Genomic DNA, 23,202 nt, shown 5'->3' with positions numbered 1-23,202 from the left:
GGTATTGCAATGAAACCATAGCATGCATAGGAGTTGGTTTGCTAACGACCAGCAAAGGCTGTTCACTTTGCAAGGTAGGTTACACTTTGCAAAGGGAATTTACCCAAAAGCTTAGTGAATGTAGTGAAATTTCAATTTGCAAACGATACCCAATCACATGCAATGATAATTAAAAAAAAAAATTTAAAATAAGTATGCAGCGCTTATATATGTATAATCAAGTGATGGAAAAAATGAATAATTAAATAATAAATAATGAAATTATGCACAATAACATATGTTAAATATGTTAGATAACTCAGTCCTTATAATAAAGTGATTAAGTGCAGGTGTTCCAACAGTCCATGATCAAGAAAACCGTGACTCTTGTGTTGTTGTGAATGTACAAACAATTCACTAACCAGATAGCGCATAAATTGCGCATGGAGCAATTAAGGCCTGCTTCTGGTGCTCTGGACTTGTGATACCAGGCAGATGTCATCAGCAAGTCGGCCACTAGATGTCATCAGTCTAGGTGTATTCTTAAGCATTCCATGAGGGCCATCGTCAGCAGGGGAAAAGGGGAAGCCATATATCCTCCAAATCCTTAGAAACCTTCAAAAACGGGCTCACATGGAAATAATGAGCCCCAAGAAAGCTTCTGATACTGTAGTAGGTCTTTAATGGTCAAAATTCCAGCATAAACAGAGAAATAAAACTTACATCCGGATCTGATAAGTCAACCAATCAGGATGGCCTTGCGGTATATGCACACAGGTCAGGGGCACCTCCCTGACGCGTTTCGTGTAAAACACTTCCTCAGAGGGAGTCCCTAAAAAAAAATGTATTTGCTTGCACATGATTGGATGATGGAATTCAGCAAAGCTTCACTTCAATTGACTAAGCTCTGGGGCAATTTCCTTTAAAGTAAAAAGTTTACTTGACTTTAGTAAATCAACTCCATTGTGCTTGACCTACTACAGAAATGTTCACTTAGCAAAGCAAATGTTACATTTTTATGTACTTCAATTCACCAAGTATTTTAAACCCCAACAGACAGGATTTTGCTGTCTGTTGGGGGCCACATTCAAATCAGGGGTTTTAATTTTCTTGGAAATCTCTGTTGTAGCTGTTTCTTTTCATTCATTCCTGTAAATTTCCAGTCTTTCCAGTCCTGAGAGGTTGTCCCATTAGACAGTGCAGCCAGGTGAAGACCTTACTTTTCTCTGCTGCATTTAAGTCATATATCTTGGTCACCTAGCCGCAGACAGAATTAGATTGAACAGTGAAGGAGCAGCAGCAGACTGATAAGCACATCCTTTTTGTTTTCTCCTCCTGCCAGGATGTTCCTTGTCAGGACATGTACATGCAATACACTTGATTGGCTCTTGATACCACAATCTTGGTTTCAGTTCAAATTCATACTAGTTGCTTTAAAAAAATACAATTCATTTTTTTAATTGTATAGATAACTGCATAGGTCTGTGCCTTTATACCTGCCTGGAATATACCTTTAAAGTGTAAATAAAGTCAATATTTTGCAAAAGTAGAGAAGGGCTGCTCCCCTGTTTTTTTCTTCTTTTTCTGTTTCTGTGTCATTGGGGAATTTTTTCTTCACTTCCTGTCCCAGAGATGCAATAGGAAGTTACAGAAAATCTTCCACAGTGAAGGAAAGTTCCCTCTTAGACAGTTGTTCCCAGAGCAGGTGTCCCCATTGACAGATTTTCCCTCATCTTTTGTTATGCGGACAACACTACAATTTTGGATTTTCCCCTATTCTCTTTCTCAGTGACAGTGGTCACCAGGACAAACTGGGGAGAGCAAACTTTGGTGCATCTCTGCATAGAAACTAGTCAGCTTCCAGGTTTTATTGTCAAAGCTTAAAGTGTTACTAAACCCACAACAGTAAAATCAGTCTGTAAATGCAGTAAAGCATGCTTGTTATAGTCACTGTAAACCTAAGGGGTTAATCCTCTGCAGTGTGTAAAAATAATGTTTGATCCTGTCTTTTCTGATCCTCCCCTTCTTCCAGTGTCTCCCTCTTATCTCCTGATAAGACATTTTGTGTGGAGACACTCCAAACATGCTCAGTTTGGTGTGTGTGTGTTAGGGTTTTTTTTTTCTTGGGAGAGTGCATGTGATCAGCACAGGGCCAATCAGCACTGCCCATACAGAGGTCAGGGGTTCTACATCCTCCTAGAGAAAACTCCTCTTACAAGCTTTAACCAGTGCTCTGCTGAACACTGATAGAAGTCACAAGACTGCTCTAACTGCTGAAGAGAAAAGGTATTTAGCAGTTTATATTTACAAAACTAATTGCATTTCCATGTAGTGCGTAGTGTGGGGGACCAGATAGAGAGAATGCAGGGTCCTGGGTTTAGTAACACTTCAATTATACAAACTGAAATTAGAAGCTGATAGACTACAATGCACAGCTGCACCAGATTCTGAGTGCTCCAGTTTTAGTAAATCTTCCCCATACAGTGGTGAATCTCCCCAGTGGGGACAGAGCAGTGAAACTTTGACAAAGGATCTTATTCTTCTCTATTCTATCCAAAAATAAATAAAGGTTTTGTCTAGGGATACATTTTGTTATACCTTAAGCTTTGAGAAATAGTTTTATGGGGTTTTTTTAATTGTCGTTTTCATGAATCCAGGAATACAAGAAGCTATTGCAGCATGTCTTCATATCCAAACTAAGCGAATAGTGAACAACTCTCTCTGCGACAGCTCGATGCGCCCTCCTGCAATGACCAGAGCCTGCAACACTAAGCTCTGCCCTGCAAGGTACTAGCTGTGCATTCACGTCTAAGAACCTTTGATGTTGATCAATGCCTAGCATCCCTACACAGGCGAAAAATTAGAATATCGTGCAAAAGTTAATTTATTTCAGTAATGCAACTTAAAAGGTGAAACTAATATATGAGATAGACTCATTACATGCGAAGCAAGATAGTTCAAGCCATGATTTGTCATATTTGTGATGATTATGGCTTACAGCTTATGAAAACCCGAAATCCACAATCTCAGAAAATGAAAATATTGTGAAAAGGTGCAATATTCTCGGCTCAAAGTGTCCCACTCTAATCAGCTAATTAAGCCATAACACCTGCAAAGGGTTCCTGAGCCTTTAAATGGTCTCTCAGTCTGGTTCAGTAGGAATCACAATCATAGGAAAGACTGCTGACCTGACAGTTGTGCAGAAAACCATCATTGACACCCTCCATAAGGAGGGAAAGCCTCAAAAGGTAATTGCAAAAGAAGTTGGATGTTCCCAAAGTGCTGTATCAAAGCACATTAATAGAAAGTTATGTGTAAGGGAAAAGTGTGGTAGAAAAAGGTGCACAAGCAGCAGGGATGACCGCAGCCTGGAGAGGATTGTCAGGAAAAGGACATTCAAAAGTGTTGGGGACTTTCACAAGGAGTGGACTGAGGCTGGAGTCAGTGCATCAAGAGCCACCACACACAGACGGATCCTGGACATGGGCTTCAAATGTCGTATTCCTCTTGTCAAGCCACTCCTGAACAACAAACGTCAGAAGCGTCTTACCTGGGCTAAAGAAAAACAGACCTGGTCTGTTGCTCAGTGGTCCAAAGTCCTCTTTTCGGATAAGAGCAACTTTTGCATCTCATTTGGAAACCAAGGACCCAGAGTATGGAGGAAGAATGGAGGGGCACACACTGCAAGATGTTTGAAGTCCAGTGTGAAGTTTCCACAGTCTGTGCTGATTTGGGGAGCCATGTCATCTGCTGGTGTTGGTCCACTGTGCTTCATTAAGTCCAGGGTCAACGCAGCCATCTACCATGAGATTTTGGAGCACTTTATGCTTCCTTCCGCAGACGAGCTTTATGGGGATGCTGACTTAATTTTCCAGCAGGACTTGGCACCTGCCCACACTGCCAAAAGCACCAAAACCTGGTTCAATAACCGTGGGATTACTGTGCTTGATTGGCCAGAAAACTTGCCTGACCTGAACCCCATAGAGAATCTATGGGGCATTGCCAAGAGAAAGATGAGAGACATGAGACCAAACAATGCAGAAGAGCTGAAGGCCGCTATTGAAGCATCCTGGTCTTCCATAACACCTCAGCAGTGCCACAGGCTGATAGCTTCCATGCCACACCGCATTGAGGCATTAATTGCTGCAAAAGGGGCCCAAATCAAGTACTGAGTACATATGCATGCTTATACTTTTGATAAGTCTGATATTGTTCTATGTACAATCCTTGTTTTATTGATTGCATGTAATATTCTAATTTTCTGAGATTGTGGATTTGGGGTTTTCATGAGCTGTAAGCCATAATCATCACAATTATGACAAATCACGGCTTGAACTATCTTGCTTTGCATGTAATGAGTCTATCTCATATATTAGTTTCACCTTTTAAGTTGCATTACTGAAATAAATGAACTTTTGCACCATATTCTAATTTTTTGAGTTTCACCTCTATATTGGCAATTGTTTCAAAGAGAGTAATGTGCACAATATTACCACCAAGTGGAAGTCAAAATCTTTTTCAATGAAACAAAAATAATCTGCTGCATTGTATAACTATTGCTATGGTGCTGGGGCTAGAGGAAAAAAACTCTAAAATCTGACTGTATGTTATTGATAAATACACACCCTTACACTATGTATTATAAAAATAGAACAGTATGGAGTAGGATATTTATAATGTTTTTTTTAATATATAATATAGTAGATATTTTTTTACAGTGTTTAATGACATAAATGAAACTTGTAAATCAACTTTATCAAAATGTTGTGTATGTCTCTTAATCTAACATATTCTTTCCATTAGTGATATTACATAACATATATAGTTTTAAAGCACAGAAAGCCCACATGCGTGGTGTGATTTTCTATGTTATTCCAAGCCTTTATGTATGTTATTGTGCTTATATGTGATCATCCCTACTGGATCTTGTATATGTATAGTGTAGGAAATCATTAGTTAAAGAAAATATTGGTAAGAAAAAAGGGCGCCATCTACTAGGAGGATGTTAGTAAACAGTTGGATTATTTTACTTTCAGGCAATTGTTTTCTGTAATTTTACTTAACTTCCCCACTCACAGCATCGCACGGCAAAAACATTAGCGGTTAAAAACCAAGCTGTTTATCCAAGCAGTCTAATTTAGAAGAACTCTAACTAAAGTAAATGTTTACAGGCCGGTATAAAGTCCCTGGCTTCATAATATCAGATTTATTATTACCCTAAATATTTTACACTAATTGTTGTTTTGTTTTAGTTTTCCAAATGATATATATATATATATATATATATATATAGTTATTTTTGTAATTTCTCAGTAGTATTACATAAGATGATTTCCATGCACAGGACGTCTATGGATTATGTAGGATAAGCATTACATGTTTTTCATTCAAAAGGAATAGAAAACACACAGATGATAAATAAGCCAAAATAAACATCCAATGCAAATTTTTTTTTTAGATGTACCAAGCCAGTTAAGTCCCTGTGGGGGTGTTTAAAGCCCTTAGCTGCATCATGAAAAATGGCTTTAAATTGGAAATCTGGGCTAAAACTAACTAAGTTTAAAACTTCTCCCACCTTCCTTCCAATACCTATAGCAGCTACCCTGTAGAAGGAAGATGCTTATACTTACCTATTTTCAGGGTGCTCTGGTCCAGTCACATGATCAGCTCCAGCGGCTTCAGGGGAGCTGAGAGACAGCCGAAAACGGATGCTCCATAGTAAACCTAAGGGTGACATCACCATCCAGGCATTCTGTCCCTTGTCTGCGATCTCTCTTCTCCCCTGGAGCTGGCCACTGGGGAGACCATGTGACTTGACCGGAGCGCACTGAGAATAGGTTAGTATAAACATTTTCCTTCTATATTGTAGTTACTCTAGGAGTTAGAAGGGAGGTGGGAGAAGTTTTAAGCTTAGTTTGTTTTAGAATTGAATTCCACTTTAAGGATTGTTACTAGGCATTTATGAAAGCAGATTTATTCATTTTCTTATTGTTATAATATTATTTTATTATATTAGGGTAAAAGGCCTTCATGAAAGCAGATAATATTAGGTTTATTTTTTTTAATACCTATAAAAATAGTCATATTGTTATAGTTTATTGTATTAGGATTATATTATATTAGAAAGCCTTCATGAAAGCAGATATGAATACATTTATTTCTTTCTTTCTCTTCTTTTTAATCTTGTAAAAATAAAAAAAAAATCATATTCTTATGTTTTATTGCATTAGGAGTTGTTAAAGCTGTTAAATCATTAGATTTAATTTTTTTAATATTATAAATTAATAATTTGTATTATTATTATCGTAATATACCATATTTTATTAAGAATTGGTATTATGCCTTAATAAAAGCAGACGGTATTATGACTTAATAAAAGCAGATATGAAAGTGGTTGTAAAGGATTAAGATTTTTTTTACCTTCATGTATTCTATGCATGAAGATAAAAAATCCTTCTGTGTTCAGCCGCCCTACCCTAATACCTACCTGAGTCCAATCACGATCCAGCAATGTGCACCCATTGGTCAATCACTGCAAGTGAGCCAATGAAGAGAAAGAAGGGGCGGGGCCAAGCAGTGTGTGTGTGAATGGACATGCAGAACAACGGTTCAGGAGCAAGCCTGCTCAGGTTCCCCAATAGCAAGCTGCTTGCTCTGGAGACACTTGGTTGGAGGGTGGGGCCAGGAGCACCAGCGGGGACCTGAGAAAAGGAGGATCGGGCTGCTCTTTGCAAAACCACTGCACAAAGCAGGTAAGTATGACATGTTTGCTATTAAAAAAAAACTTGCCTTTAATATCACTTTAATAGATTTAATTTTAATTTTCTATCATTATAAAAATAATACTAATTATAATTCGTAAATCCAAAAACAATTGTCACCAATACCCACTTTGCAGTAGGCATTTGAATACAGAAGAAACATTGTGTAGCAATATTATAATCATCTCAATTCCACATTTATGTTTCCCTTTTAAATCATGTCTGTAGGCTCTAAGCCTAATAATATTGGGCAGCTTATAGGATACAGCACATCAGCTGCTGGGTACCTCCTGTGAGGAGGAATCTTTTCAACATGTTGCTGATTAAAACTAGTTTAAAAGTAAATTGACATTCCAAACAGGAACTGGTTATAGACAAAGCAATAAAATGGAAAAGTTTGAGAGGTATAGGCTTGAAAGTAATATAAGATATCTCATCATAAACCTCCATTTGAAGTGCCGGGATGTTTGAACGGGGCCTCTATGCACGATGCGTAAAAATGTAAACAATGCTGTAGGTATGTGCATTTATTTGTGTCTGGCACAGCCGTGCAGAGGAGAACTACCAAGGAAGGTTTCTGTCATTGAATGTTTATGTTAAACTTATATATAATTGACAAAACAAGAGCAGCTTTGGAGTATATTGTATAGCCCCATGCTATTAGGATATTCCACCCTGCAATATAAATATTCCTATCTCTTTTGATTTTTACTTTAGTTTCCTTTTTTCCTACAGATTAAGTTCACAAATCTGAGCAATTCATACTAGGCATACATGAAAAATTGTATAATCAGAGCTAAGCACAGTAGAACCTTCTTCTCGCATCCCAGAAAAAGGAAGATTGTCTTCATTTTGGGATAGCGGGTTGAGCCTTGCAACTGATTTCTTTATGTCCCTGGACTAATTGTACATTCAGAACTGTTGGTTTACAACACAGCTATACCCTAATATTACAGATGTGGGCCAAAGGGAGCCAAAAAAAAGCCCCTTTGGCCCTCCAATGAACCACTGTGAATCACAGTAGCTCATTCTATCACAGACCTCAAAAATAAGGACTGTATTGCTCATTTTGTAAAGCAAGTAGAATATTCTCATTTGCATGTTCCTGGAAATGGCTTGAAGCAAGTGATGCTTTAGCAACTACTGGCTGGGAACACAAGTCAAGGCATATATTGCCAGCACACCATGGATCTTCAAAAGAGCATCCAGAGTTTTATTAAAGTGATCACAACACAGCAGAAAATTGCATCGTTTCAGAGCCACGCAAGAACTCTTCATTAGGCAGGTCATACCTGATGAAAGGGACCTGCATTACCTTGAAACATCACAACTGCGGTGATGTGATCACTTTAATACATTTTTGGACACTATTTTGAAGATCTGTGGTGTGCTGATGGCATATGCTTTGACTCGTATTAGTCATTTGGGACATAGAGAGAAAACAGGTGGCGCACACACCTAGTGCATTATCCAAGGTTTATTGTAGGAGTCCAGGACAGCGACAACCCAAGGGAAATTCTTTCTCGGGTGCAGCCCTCCTCAGAAGGGGAAATCACCAGGACATTGACAACCAAAGGAAATGCTCCTACAATAAACCTTGGATAATGCACTAGGTGTGTGCGCCACCTTTTTTCTCTCTATCCAGTGGCTGATTTCCCCGTCTGAGGAGGGCTGCACCCCTGAAGCATTTCCTTTGGTTGTCGCTGTCCTGGTACCCTTGGCTTCCCTTTTGGCTGTGCATATCCTGAGGCGCTGGAGAGTACATACGATATCCGGTTCTGTCATTTTGGACATAGTTGTACTTTGGTCAACTTTACTCCCAGATCCACTGATTTAAACCACAGCACAGATACAGAGTATTGTTATAGAACCATTTATTCTAAACCGCACACAGATGTTTTGGTTGTGTTGGCCATCATTAGTGCAGTCTGTAGACACTTTTGTTTGCATGCACTGTAGTGATGATGGGCAACAAGTCTGACACAGCTGCATGCAGTTAGGAATAAATAACTCTGTAATCTCATGGTGTATCTGTGCTATAACATGTGAATCTACACTCACCGGTCACTTTATTAGGTACACTTTGCTAGTACCTGGTTGGACCTCCTTTTGCTTTCAGAACTGCTTTAATTCTTTGTGGCATAGATTCAACAAGGTGTTGGAAACATTCTTCAGAGATTTTGGTCATATTGACATGATAGCATCACACAGTTGCTGTAGATTTGTCAGCTGCACATCCATGATGTGAATCTCCTGTTCCACCACATCCCAAAGGTGCTGTATTGGATTGAGATCTGCTGACTGTGGAGGCCATTGGAGTACAGTGAATTCATTGTCATGTTCAAGAAACCAGTATGAGATGATTTGAGCTTTGTGACATGGTGCATTATCCTGCTGGAAGGAGCCATCAGAAGATGGGTACATTATAGTCATAAAGGGGTGGACATGGTCAGCAACAATACTCAGGTAGGCTGTGGCATTTAAATGATGCTCAATTGGTACTAAGGGGCCCAAAGTGTGCCAAGAAAATATCCCCCACACCATTACACCACCTCCACTAGCCTGAAGTTCTGACCCTACCATCTGAATGTCGCAGCTGAAATCGAGATTCACCAGACCAGGCAACGTTTTTCCAATCTTCAGTTGTCCAATTTTGGTGAGCCTGTGCAAATTGTAGCCTCCGTTTTTTGTTCTTAGTTGACAGGAGTGCCGCCCGGTGTGGTCTTTTGCTGCTGTAGCCCATCTGCTTCAAGGTTTGATGTATTGTGTGTTCAGAGATGGTCTTCTGCATACCTTGGTTGTAACAAGTGGTTATTTGAGTTACTGTTGCCTTTCTATCACCTCCAACCAGTAAGCCCATTTTCCTCTGACCTCTGACATCAACAAGGCATTTTCGTCCACACAACTGCCACTCACTGGATATTTTCTCTTTTTAGAACCATTCTTTGTAAACCCTAGAAATGGTTGTGTGTGAAAATCCAAGTAGATCAGCAGTTTTTTAAATACGCAGACCAGCCCATCTGGCACCAACAGCCATTCCAAAGTCACTTAAATCCCCTTTCTTCCCTATTCTGATACTTGGTTTTAACTTCAGCAAGTCGTCTTCACCACATCTAGATGCCTAAATACATTGAGTTGCTGCTATGTGATTGGCTGATTAGCAATTTGTGTTACCAAGCAATTGAACAGGTGTACCTAATAAAGAGGCCAGTGAGTGTTTATGTAAATTTAGTCAAGGGACAACTATTCTAAAATTATCAATAATTCCCTTGTTTTTGGCATATAAGATTGAATGAGCCCCAGTGTGATTTGCACTGGTTCAGCGGAGGGCTTTTGGGCATTTTTTTGCCCATTTCTCCATTAGCAGAGCTCAAAACCATATCCTCCAAAAAATCAGCAGATCCATATATACTGTATGTGCAACTAAAGATATATATAGTTTAACTCCCTATTATTCATAGCGACCTTTACTCTCTATGTGTCAAAGTGACCTTTACTCTCTATTGATCATAGTCACTTTATAGGACATAGGTTCCCCAATTGGATAGGGACATAGACAGCATTATCATAATCAAAAAATCTTTGTTTGGAGTTGGGTTTTATTGCATGTTTTGTGTTTCCTTGCATGTATTAGTGATGAACAAAATATTAAGAGGCTTGTTTACTATGCTGTTTGATACACTTAACAACCACTTGAGGGAGAATCTACGCATCTGTGGATTCTGATCAACAATCAAAATATGGAACAACAAGCATGAGTACCATCAAAATGACTTGTGCATATCACTTAAAGTGTATTTACTGAATATAACTAAAGTTTCCCTTTAAACCCCCGTATTCCCCCCTTTTCTTTGAAACTTGTAGAAAAAAATAAGAAACATTTTTATTGACCTACTTTATGTTACACATTAATCAGGGTTCCTTACACTTACCACATCTGGCAGACATATAATGAAAAGATCATCATATTGCAGTACCAGGTGCCAAAAGAAGGAAATTCAAGAACTGCTGTGAAAGTGAGAATAGACTGAGATAAAGTGGGGAAACCCAATTCACATTGTTTCTATGTAAACTCAGTATTTATATGTTAGTCTGCTGAACACGATTCACAATACAACATATATAGGTGAGGCGTTAGGTGATTAGACGTCGCAGTTTTCAAGCTTTTATGTGTCCTATAAATCATAGCCTCTCTGTTTCAGGGTACTTTAAAAACTTGTGATTTGGATATAATCTAATGGCCTGCAATGTGTCCAATAGCTGGGGCAAGGCTGTAACATGTCCTGGCAGCCAGTTCCTTTCTTCCTCGGCCAGAAGTCAGAAAAGGGTCTTTTTAATAATGATTCAGGAAATTGTTTCACATTGAAGCTGAAAGAAGATTTCATGTCGGTTTCATAGCCATTTCTCAGTTTTTTGAGGCAGACATTTCTCTTAAATGTTCTCTTTGAAATTTGGTAATAAGCTCTGAATATATTTATTTTCATGCTGGAGAATTTTTTTTATGCAAGTGAGTCTGCACTGGTCTGCTGAAGTAAGAAGCGGTACGGGCGGAGGAGAGAGCAACATGAAATATTGATTCCACTTTTCATTAAATGTTTAACACTGGTTGCTCTGTTTTTAATAAATATCATGGCATCTTTAGCTGCCTTTTGATCCTTCATTAGCCCGCAGTTACAGAAAGGGTGTACATCATACTTTAAGTGACCGATACTTATGGTGTTGACCTCCCTGCTTATCACTAAATCTCATGAAAGTCAAATGACGGCAAGGTTCCAGTTTGAATAAATCACTCCTTTTTTTTAAAAAGCAACTTTTATTAAACTTTTAACATGGAGAGGCTCTTGAAACAACTGGCAGGTTTCAGGGAACCCCTGATAATTATTACATTTTCAGCACACAACAAGACATTAGTGGGAACAGTGACTAGTGCATTTAGGAATAAATAATAGAATTAGGCATGTGGCATCACATTTAAAAGACAGGGCTGCCCTAAATCACAAAATTATTTTCAATAGTAATAATGAAATTTAAAAAAAATAGTAATAAATGCCAGAAAAAACACTGCCCATGAAAATTGTAGTGCCCCCTTATATTGGTGGTCACTGCAGTGCCAGCTTTAATTTTTAGTCAGTACAGTGCCTGATCACAGTGCTGGTCAGTGCAGTGCCCGGTTTCATTGGTGGTCAGTGCTGCTCCCCCTTACATGGTCAGTGGAAGAAGGTCCCACTGGTAGTTATTATTATAATACAGAATTTATATATCTCCAAGAGTTCACACAGCGCGTTACAACATGAGGGCAAACAGTACAACTACAATACAATTTAATACGGGAGGAATCAGAGGTCCCTGCTCATTAGAGCTTACAATCTAAGTGGGAAGATTATCCCTTACGTTAATGATCAGTAGGAAGAATGTCCCTTACATTGATGATTAATAAAAAGAATGCCCACTTACAGATACAAAGATAATTGATGCTACTGGTACTTTCTCAAGGAACCCAGGCAACCTATGGAGGAACCCTAAAGTTCCATGGAACCCAAGTTTAGAAGGGTTGTTTTAAAGTCTTATGTGTTGTGTCCATTTGTAAATGTTTATTGTTATTATCTTTGAATGTCCTCATTTTGTACAGTTTTATGGAAGATGTTGGCACTTCTTATACCGATAAAAAAATAATATGGCCTTAGTGGTAAGCATCTTGTTAAACTGCTATGCTTTTTTAGTGCCATGGTTCCCTCTCCACTGTCCTTTTCCACTGGATTTGTATTGTTTTTTTGGTGTAATAGCATAAAAAAATGGACTGTTTTTTTACTACTTGCTGCTGTAATACAGAACTCCAACTGTATGGTTGTTTCACTTTAAATATATAATTTTTCAGATCTTTCTTTATTTCTGTAAGAGGCCTCTAACTTGTGCATAGAAATACAGTAAGAAGTGTCAGACCAAAATTGATTGAAAGAGTCCAAGATCATTTTATTTGTTTCTGAAACAGTCATATAAAACAGCCACTGTGTTTCGGGGGCACATGGTCTAGGAATCAGCAGCTATGTGCCTATATTCTTCTTTTATATAAGCCCTAAAATGTACCTGTTATTTGTCCCAAAAATAATCCTCGGTTTCTGTAATAGAAGAGGTATTATGCTCACCTGTCTGGTGGCCCGTTTCTCATACCTTCATTCTGTTCCAGTGCTATAGCCTTTTGTGGACTCTTCAGCAGAAGTGTTGGATACCTGTGACCTGCTGCCTTCATAATCTGTCCTCTATACCACTGCTGTGTCTTACAGTCACTGCTATTAGGTTTTCTTTGTGACAGATAGGGTTGCTTTAAAGGAGAAGTATAGCCAATGCTTTTTTGGCTATACTTCTCCTATGGATCACAGGAGTACACTTCGTTCTGGACTCCTGTGACCCATTATTAGCCAACAGCGGGGTAAACCCTGCTATCTGCTGATGCCACTTAGCCAGTCCAGGCTGGGGAAAGATCCCAACTTTAAAGTCGGGATCAGGGGCGGACTGACAACTCATGGGGCCCCCGGGCAATAGGGGATCATGGGGCCCCTGTGTCTTTTCCCAAACTCAAAAAAGACTATGAAAAAGGTACCAGGGGCATCTCATGGGGCACCCAACTGACCCCGGGCCCTCAGGCAGTGCCCAAGTTTCCAAATGGTCAGTCCGCCCCTGGTCGGGATCCACCCAAATGCCTGGACCAGCCTTTCAGCAAGCCACTGAGAGGCTGAGCTATCCACTCCCACCCCATTCACAGCCCAGCCCTCTAGTGAGCGCTGGAGGGGCAGAGCAGAGACTGACAGCCACTGGCTCTTTGCAGAGTGAAGAGCAAGAGCTGAGCGATCAGCGGGGTATATATGCAGCTGGGATCGGTGCTGCCGCCATCTAGGTAAGTATGATTGTTTATTTTTCTTCTATTCCCATACTTTTCTTTTAAAGTCCAATGCCAGCCTTGCTTTGTGTAAATGTTTTTAAAATCTTGTTGTATGGGTATATGATGACAGCTCCTTCATGCAGTGCAAGTTTGTGGGATTGATTTACTAAAGCAGCAAAAACTGTTCACTTTGCAAAGTGAGCTAAGTGAATAAGGTGAAGCTGTGTTCACTTTGAATACCCAATTTTTTATAAGAGAAATTAAAAAAAGAAAAAAGATTTATTCTTACACATGATTACACATGACGTCACCTTATTCACTAAGCTTGGTTAATGTTAACTTGGAAAAGAGAACAGTTTTTACTCTTTCCGTGAATCAATCCCAATGATTTAGCAGGCTCACCGAAAACAACAAACTCTCTGTATGTCTGACATTTAAAGATGGCTAAACACTGCACAAATTTTCTGATGAACCAGCTGAAATGTGCTTTTTGACTGTCCCTGTCACCCCACTCCGCCTGACATCCTTTTATGGAAAAATTGTTGGACTCCAATCTAATGAAGCCGCTGTTGGGGCTTTCTAAGTGTCCCAGCAGGGGGATTCGTCCATCCGTGCTGTATAGCATCTATATGAATCCAAGGCCTAGTTTAAGCTTGCGGTTCTGAGATGGTAAAAACTCCCTCCGAACACCCCCCCCCCCCAAGCTGCAAAGGCAGCTGTGCAAGGGTATATACATACCGTGGCTGCAATGTGCATCAAAAATGGTCCTCTCCATCACGTTATTGGGGCTACATTATATGGGATTTTAGGGGTTAAAACAGGCAGTAAGGAGGTGAAATAACGCCTTATCACTGCCTGTCAAACACCCTGCACCATGGATTGCTTTTCAAAGGGCAACACAGGTGTTAGTGTATGACCAGCTTTAGTGTTTGGTAAGGTATGTGTGTATTGGGGGGATTAGAGCAATAGTGATTATTTGTTCCCTCTAGTGGCTAATCTACAAATCCCTATATGTAGAGTGGAACTACACTCCATATGAGCACCACAAACCAAAACTGCTATTTAATTAATATTTAATATCCAAAGAAAATTCCCTTATCCATTCGTGTCTCCATGTTTTATTTTGAACCTCCCCCCTCCCCTAGGATTTCTGGTCACGACCATCTTGAGTAAGGGCAGGCGATTCATGCAGCATTTACTTCCTTGAATCCATCTGCCCCTTAGCTCAAGCATGCAGACAGGAGGGTGTACATAGCTAAGAAAACCCTCCTCCCCTCCTGAAAACTCTTGGGATGCATGACATCATTTGCTCAGGCCTGTAAACCAGGATGTAACTGAAAAAATGCCAAGAAAAAGTTAACAAGTAAATATGATATACTTTCCCAACAAACATTACAAATAGCCAAGTTTGATTAAGAGACTGCAGATCTGCTTTAATAGAGTAAGAAGAATAGGAAAGAGCAAGCATATAAAAGTGTGACAATCCTTTAAAAATTGCTGTAAGGTAGCCACTGCAAGCATAGCTTTAAATCCTGTATGTCCTTCTTATGAGTATACTTTAATTTCCCTAAGCAGCAACTAAGCAGCATGTCCATATTTTGTACTTTGGTAAATAACAGACACTGACATAATAGTTCACAGTAAATTATGAATTTGCAATTCATCAACAAGTCAATGTACTTTAATTCACATAGATGTACAACATAATGTTTGGTTCTGTACATTGTGCAACCGCAAGTGAATGCACATTAATATTTGCAATATTGTAAAACATGGTTTTTGATTATTTCAACGCAACATGAGGACGGAAGTAAGACTTAAAATATGCTGAGATATTTTATAAAGGGTAATCTTAAACAGATGGCAATACAATTACAGGAGCTAGACATGCATAGATTCATTTAGCAGAAAGATGCACAGGTTCACTGGAAAGTTTACTAAGGCAATTTCAGAGGCCCCAGCGAGGTCTTCAAGCCTTAGGAAAATGTAAAGGCTGCATGTAACTGTTTACTGTACATTACACACCTCTGTACATTATTAGATGTTTTTTTTTACCCTTCCTTGGTATATGTCCATCAAATTAGATAAGGGAATTAAAGTCAGTTTTAACATATTTTTTTTGTATCAATAGATTTTAAGTAAAAGCACACAACTATAGAAATAGGAAGAGATAGCCCGGCCACCGCACACCTCGCTTGGCCCAAGTGGTTACAGGTAAAAGCAATCTCAGCTCAATTCATGGACCTCCATGATTAAGCCCTGGGGGTGGGGTGAAACATCTTGGTGGCCTTGCTTGAAAGAATCAAGCAGAGGCTGCTTTTACCTGCTGACCACTTGGGCCGGATGAGATTTGCGGCAGCCAGGCTATCTCTTCCTACTTCAACAGTGTGCTTTGAGTCTGAACAAACTTTTCCCCAGCCTGCATCCTCACTAGTCAATTCAATTCATCAGACCTTGTTAGCCTTAGCAGGGGCCACTAACCTTTTATCATGGGTCACAAAAGCACATAACTAGCTTAAAAGATAACTACTTTGAAAATGTGTTAGACCTGATTCATGAAAACTAAGGAAAATAAAATGACCACATACAAAGTTATAAGAAAATGAAAGTCGCACTCCATATAATGTATTCTGTTAACAGTAAAGTGGCTGCATACATATAGTCTCCACCCAAGAAAAACCCACAATACCTAAATGCATTTCCCTTCAATGGGCTTATTAGAGTAAAACACATTTAGGCAGTGTTTTTGTTCGGGTGGAGACTATACAGCATGTATAGTCTAGAAAGAGAGAGAAAGAGAAAGAGGGGGGGTGAAAGATGGGCAGCACAGTGGCTAAATGGTTAGCACTTTCACCTGGCAGTACTAGGGACATTGGTGTCAATCCCAACCATGGCACCGCCTGCCTGGAGTTTGCATGTTCTCCCTGTGCCTGCATGGGTTTCCTTTGGATACTCCATTTTCCTCCCACACGCCAAAGACATGCTGTTAGGTTAATTGGATCCTCTCTAAATTGGCCCTTGTATGTGTATGTATGAATGTGAGTTAGAGACAAGGGGGAGAGAGAAAACAAGATGGAGAGAGAGAGAAAAAGAAAGAGATGTGAGGAAGAGAGAGGTGGGGGTAAGACAAATAGAGGGAGAGAGAGGTCTGTGGGTGGGGCTAGGTGGACACACGTGGATGCCACTGGATGGGAGATGGATTGTGGGGATGGGCAACTAAAGAGATTGGACAGGAAATTGTTGGGTGCGGTGGACAGAGATGACAGGATGGGAGGTGGAGCAGATACAGCCCCCATTCTATGCAGGAAGAATGGTGCCCAAAGACTATTAAGCAATGGGAAATGCTGCAAAATCCTCACTGACAGCTCCTGCTGACACTCTCTGCTTTTTACAGACAGTTTTCTCCTGTCCACAGACATTTACAGACAAGAGATATCAGGGTGTTTTATACAAACTGTCCATCAATTTATGGACAGTTGGCTAGCCTGAACGGATACTTTCTTTGTTCTCAGCATTTGCCAGCAGTTACGGTACATACACAGACAAGATGTATGTAAACAAAGCAATGTGTGCTCTGACCTGGGTCTGTGATGGCTCTCAAAGCACAGGGAGCGAAAAAGGCACACTAGAGAGCTTATGTTTTGTAAAGCTGCTTGGTATCTCATGATATATTTAACTTCCCTGGCGGTATTCCCGAGTATAGCTCAGGGTAAAGTTTCAGTACGACAAGCGGTAACCCCGAGCTACACTCGGGCTTACCATGCGGCGCTGCTCCGGGATCTGTTCTTCCTTGTCTTACCTTGTCCTGCACTCCCGCGATGTCCCTCCTGCAGTGTCCCCTGTAATATCCTCCGGCGGATGCCGGCATCTGTCTTCTGGGTTCCGTCCCCTGCGACGTCAGGATGTATGGGGACGGAACGGCGGGAAATTTGAAAATGACAAAAAGTGACATTCACTAAATTCACTAAAATCACATAGTAAAACATTACTGTATCAAACCATTTCACATACATTTTGTCCCGAGTGCTTTGTCCTGTGCCCTGCCTAAATTTTTACTGTTCTTTCTGCCTTGAAACTGAGAAACGTCCATGGCGTCCAAAAAGCGTCCCTTTAGGTCAAAATTGGTTTTAGATCAGCTAGAGAACAGCGATAGTAAATTAGAACTACTTGCAGAATTGAGTGATAATGATTCGTGGGGAAATTCGTCATCAGACACTGAAAAGGATTTTGCGACTTTGCTCAGTGATGTGCGAACTTGGCGCTATATTTAAAATTTCAGTGTTTTTGGTTTGATTATATTATTGAATTACATTTATTATTATTATATTATTATTTTTTATGATTATTTATTAAATTATAATTTATGATTTCGTGTTTCAAATTTTAACATACCCAGGATGTTTACTAGACTCTTGTTCGGACAGATTTCAATGAGTTATTCCTAAAAATTACAGGCATACAATAAAAAAAATACATATTGCCATGCAAAAAAATGTACTGATTTGAGCACAGAAATATGGACATAATCAGACCGCTAGGGGGGTTAAATACCCAATGTGTTTTAAATGTTTGAAGGAAATAGTTTTACTGGAAAAGTGCAATTTCAAATCAAAAACATTTTTGTTTAAGAGAATATTTACAAGACCTGTACACATTTATTCCAAACAGGTGGCAGACTGGACCCTGGAGCAGATGCTCCGCCACATGTGGAGTCGGAATACAAACGAGGGATGTGCATTGTTCTGGCCTGGCTGAGTCTGGTAGCAATTCTGAACAAGAGTGTGGTGGTAAGAAGCCTTCGGCACTGCAGCCATGTAATCAGAATGATTGCCCTCCAGCTTGGCATGTGGAAGACTGGCAACAGGTATCTAGATAGACCTTATTTTTTTCTTTTGTACACATACAATGTTCTTGTTGCTCACGAAAAATGAAGTTATTCTTAAGACCTCTGCAATTATCAGATCACAGGTGTTCAGTTCTCTAGGGACCACTTCCTATACTCCGTTTTGCAAAGTCCTGGAGCCACACACCAGTTCCAAAGGGTAAACTCTGTTTTATTTTTCAACGCATGTACAGACACTGACACTCCACCCAGGGTGCTCCCTCTAACATGTTTTGCCTCAGTAGACAGCAAAGGAGGACCCAGAGAAGAGTTTTTTTTGTTTGTGCATCTGTTGAACAATAAGGTTATGTCTATCCTTGGTGTACCTCTCCAAGACTGTGCTAAATAAAATATTATTTTACAGTATATCGTTTTTTTTTTTAAAAATAACACAATTACATAAAGCTTTCCTCTTTGTCTACACATCTCCATTGCTGTATGACATATATTTCTTATGTTATGACATGAATACAGCTTATCTCTCTTCATCTGCTATTAGGTGTTTCTGCTGTCATGCCACAAGACCAAGTACAAGAGAGTCATAGAAATGCTTTCTTGGGCTTTGAGCCTGCCCTGGTCTTCCCTATATTGCCCTACTATTAATCTTCCAACACCACTGTTTGTGGGCTCCATATCACTGTGACTTTGGTTTCCGTACAATAAAGGGTGTCTTGGTCATTCAGAGTCCCCCTTGACATCAAGTGTCACCAGTGGGGCCCCCCTTTATATCAGGTGTCCCCATGCCCCTGCTTTGTGTCTCCCTCCCCCCCACCCCTTTCCCCCTTATACTCAGAGATCGGTACTCAGAGCATCTCCTTCCTCTCTTTGGTCATGTGACAAGTCACATGACAGGGAGAGAGAGGAAGAAGGACACATCTCCTTCCTGCGCAGCGCTGAGGACAGCTCTCTGTCTCAGAACTGGCCTCTTTTCCATCCCATGCAGGCTGGAGAGAGGAGAAAGCCAAATGCTCCCTCCAGCAGCAGCTGTTGACCGCTGCTCCTTCTAACAGGGGTGACACTGCAGTCACTCCTGTCAGTGAGGAGCAGGACAAGCAGCCAACTCAGCAGCGCCCCTTCTCACACACACTGCACCCAGGGCAGGTGCCCGCTCGGTCCCTCCCAAGTCCCAACCCTGCTGTCAATCAGTGCTCCTGTTCTGCTCCTCCAATGCTGGAGCACTAGGCTGGGGAAAATGGACATGGCTGGTTTCAGCTCTTAGCCACATCCTGAAAGGTAGATCAAGCTGGGTGGATCCCAACAATACTGTTGGCATCCTTCCTGAATGTAGCACGATTCTGCTGTGACCCAAAGGAAAAGTACAACCAATAGGTTTGGCCATATTCCCCTTTTAATCCTACATTGCATTATTACAAAACACTGTATATTTATGGTAGGTAATGTACTGACCTCCTTATGATATACCAGGTGCCTGATTGCCTGTGGCTTCAATACTTTTAGCCACCAGCCAACAACAAGCATGTAAAATTCATGATCCACTTACTTCTTTTAGGTCGATGACTCAAACCATTGAAGCCAGGCCATCAGAATGACAGCTAAGAAACTAATTTTTTAAAGCCTTAGCCAGCTCTAGAAGCCCTTGCCTTTCTCTAATAATGACTTTCCATTGAGGAGCAGAGTGTTTGAAAATCCTCATTCATCATTGGCACTAGGGCGGATTTTGAAGCTAACAAAACTAGTCATCACAGAGCTTTATAAACATTGTTTGTGATGCAGGATCCTTACCTTGTACTGTAATCAGATCATCTCAGAGAGACTAAAGAGGCACACATTTGGATCTCATGCAGTCCAGTACTTCATGCAACTTCAGAAGACAAGAGCTCTATTACTAAGAATGACCCTTTATAAGATAATCTGAGGACAACCTTTATTACCATAGAGAACTGCTAAACAATGAAGCCGCCATGCATTTATATTGTACACTTTATTTCCTGTTTTTATCCAGACAAGTTTAAAACATATTTGTGGGCTACATGCAAGATCTACAAGATCTAACAGGCTACCCATTTCTGAGCTAACTTTTTAGAAAACATTGCACTGGTTCCCTGATTCCAGTGTCCTCACATAGGACTAATGTACATTTAGTTAAACAACTAGGAATATAACAGAGCTTGTGTTTTAGGGAAAATACTGTTTAACACTAACAAATCTTGTAACGCACTCAGATTGTTATTTCAAATTGCTGAAACATAATGTTGACGTATTGTTACAAATTTATATGAAAGGACATGCCTATTAGATAGCAGGCATAATAAATGTGACTACATACCACTCTGTTTAGTATAGTTGCCTGGACAAGTGACACTGCTGTGTTATGAGACTTTTGCTGTGTGCTGGGTAGTTGACATGTACCATGCAATACCCTGTGACTGAAGTGATACTGATGGGCTGAACAATGCTGTGCTTGTGTTCTCAGTGCTCTCGGACTTGTGGAGGAGGTGTCCAAAACCGCAAAGTGAGTTGCAAACAGTTGTTGGCAGATGGGAGTTTTATGAAACTTTCTGAAGAACTCTGCCAGATGCAAAAACCAGCTAGTTATAAACCTTGTGGGAAAGTAGATTGTCCCCTGCAGCTAACTACAGGAGAATGGTCCAAGGTCAGTTATATTTACAAAGGCTGCCACAATAAACATTACGGCTTTGGATGTAAATGCTGCTGCTTTCTTGTCATCACTTAAAGAGACCAGTCCCTATTTTTAAATCTCAAACCAAACACATGACTGCAAAGAAAAGTGTTTATACTCAATTCTCCTGCCTTAAGAGATGCTGATACTTGCTATCTTCAGGAGCTACGCTGATACTTGCTGTCTTTAGGAGCTATGCTAATCTTTCTGTCTTCAGAAGCTGGCATATTTCAAGGTATGTAAGATACCTGGTAAACCAATTCACGCCTTGTTCCTTTCTTTGGCCAATATGTCTCTACTGTGTAAAAGCAGGAAGAAGGAACTACAGTGCACAGAAAGGGAACAGCCATCTGACATGCTCGGAAGTGTCAAATACAGAAGATTCATTATCCATTAGCTCCGGTAGACAGCGGGTATCAGCAGAGTAGATGTGTAGTATTCATTTTTTCTTTGCAGGCATACCCTTGAATTGGGATTTATAAACAGTGAGAGGATCTCTTTTACATTTTCTGCTAAAGCTATTTTCCTAATACAGGCAGTCCCTGAGTTACAAACATCCAACTTACATACTACTCAAGACAATGTGACATCACGTTGGTCCCAGAAACCGCCAGGTGGACATCTTGCTGCTCACTACATGCTGCCACCTACTGTCCAGCGGACCTGTCAGCAATCCCACATCACTGCATGGACAGTTAACCCTTCCCTATGCTATCCAAAATAAAAAAATTAAAATTAAAAAAATTTACCTGTTCCAACTTACATACAAATTCAACTTAAGAACAAGCCTACATAACTTATCTTGTTCATAACCTGGGGACTGCCTGTATCCTAAATGGTGTAAATAATACAGTTCCAGGTCTTTAGCCTGCTGTACCTCTTCTTTAGTCCAATCTCTTGATACCATTAAGGCTTTCATACTGTACATTAATAGTAACTTGTCATAAAAGAAAGATGATAGTTGTCATTGCTGACAGTAAGGCAACTAGCATTTTAAGGTGTTGTGTACACAGGTGTTTGAATACAAAAGGTTGTGTTTGACCTACTAGAAACAAAAACAGCACTTCAACCTCCTTAATAAACATTCATGGCTGAATGGCCGGTCAGGCACATATTGCAGTCCATTGAAGAACATCGGCATCACGGTCAAGTGCAGCAAGACATCAGCTTTATGAGGACATCTGTATATACAGCACAAACAGCCAACACGTTTCAGCCATAACAGCCTTATTCATGACTTACTACCACCTCCCAGCAAACAGCTTAAATAGAAGACATCTGACAAGGGTGTGTACAAGCTGGAGTGAGGTAATTAGCAATCACAAAGCTCACAGACTCTACAATCTCTTACAACAAAGGAGACAAAAATGAACACCAAAAATTACAAAAAAAAGGTATAAAAACAGTTGAGATAATGCAACCACAGCAAAAACTTTGATGTGTCTCCGCCACCCCATAGGTGAAGGGACACATCGTAACTGGAAAAAATAGGGACTGTACCCTTTTTTTTATTCGGGTACAGTCCCTATTTTGGTGTGTGTGGTGTAGTTCATGTATGTTTTGGTGTTCATAGTCTGTGAGCTTTGTGATTGCTTATTATTCTATTTAAACTGTCTGCTGGGGGGTGGTAGTAGGTCATGAGTAAGTCCGTCATGGCGGTAACTCATTGACTGTTTGTGCTGTATACACCAAAGTCCTAATAAAGTTGATGTCTTGCTGTACTTGGCTGTAATGCTGTTGATCTTCCTTTCTTGTGGTTGACCTGCTTTGCCTGCAAGGAATCTCCAATAGACCATGCTACTTTCAGACAAACATCAAATGGTAATTTGCTGATCTGTATTTGATGTGAATTTCAAACACACATCCAATGGAAATAAGCAATGCCCATGTACACCAGCTCTAAGAATGTCAGCAAGGACAACTGCTTTTTTTCCCTAATGACCAGTTTACTTTTAAATAGGACTGGTGCCTTACAATAGACATAAGGGTCAACTCAAAGCTCATCATATTTTCAATACCACGTTTAAGGGTGGTTAAGGGTTAGCCCTGAATAAAAGTAATA

General features: G+C 40.1%; 1 protein-coding gene across 1 annotated transcript in view; it reads left to right on the top strand.

The window, feature by feature from the left end:
* The window catches only part of ADAMTSL3 (ADAMTS like 3), a 670,777-nt gene that overhangs the window by 555,104 nt on the left and 92,471 nt on the right, over nucleotides 1-23,202 (top strand). The window contains exons 17-19 of the mRNA XM_089676419.1: nucleotides 2,637-2,766; nucleotides 18,286-18,481; nucleotides 20,934-21,113. Of these exons, the coding sequence (XP_089532545.1) occupies nucleotides 2,637-2,766; nucleotides 18,286-18,481; nucleotides 20,934-21,113 (506 nt within the window). The remainder of the gene's footprint in view (nucleotides 1-2,636; nucleotides 2,767-18,285; nucleotides 18,482-20,933; nucleotides 21,114-23,202) is intronic.

This window comes from Staurois parvus, unplaced genomic scaffold (genome assembly GCF_062004578.1).
Source record: "Staurois parvus isolate SC_StPar_1 unplaced genomic scaffold, SC_StPar_1.0 ptg000168l, whole genome shotgun sequence".
In the NCBI taxonomy this organism is placed as follows: Eukaryota; Metazoa; Chordata; class Amphibia; order Anura; family Ranidae; genus Staurois; species Staurois parvus.
The sequence above is the reverse complement of the archived record's forward strand: the minus strand, read 5'-3'. Positions and strand labels throughout refer to the sequence as shown.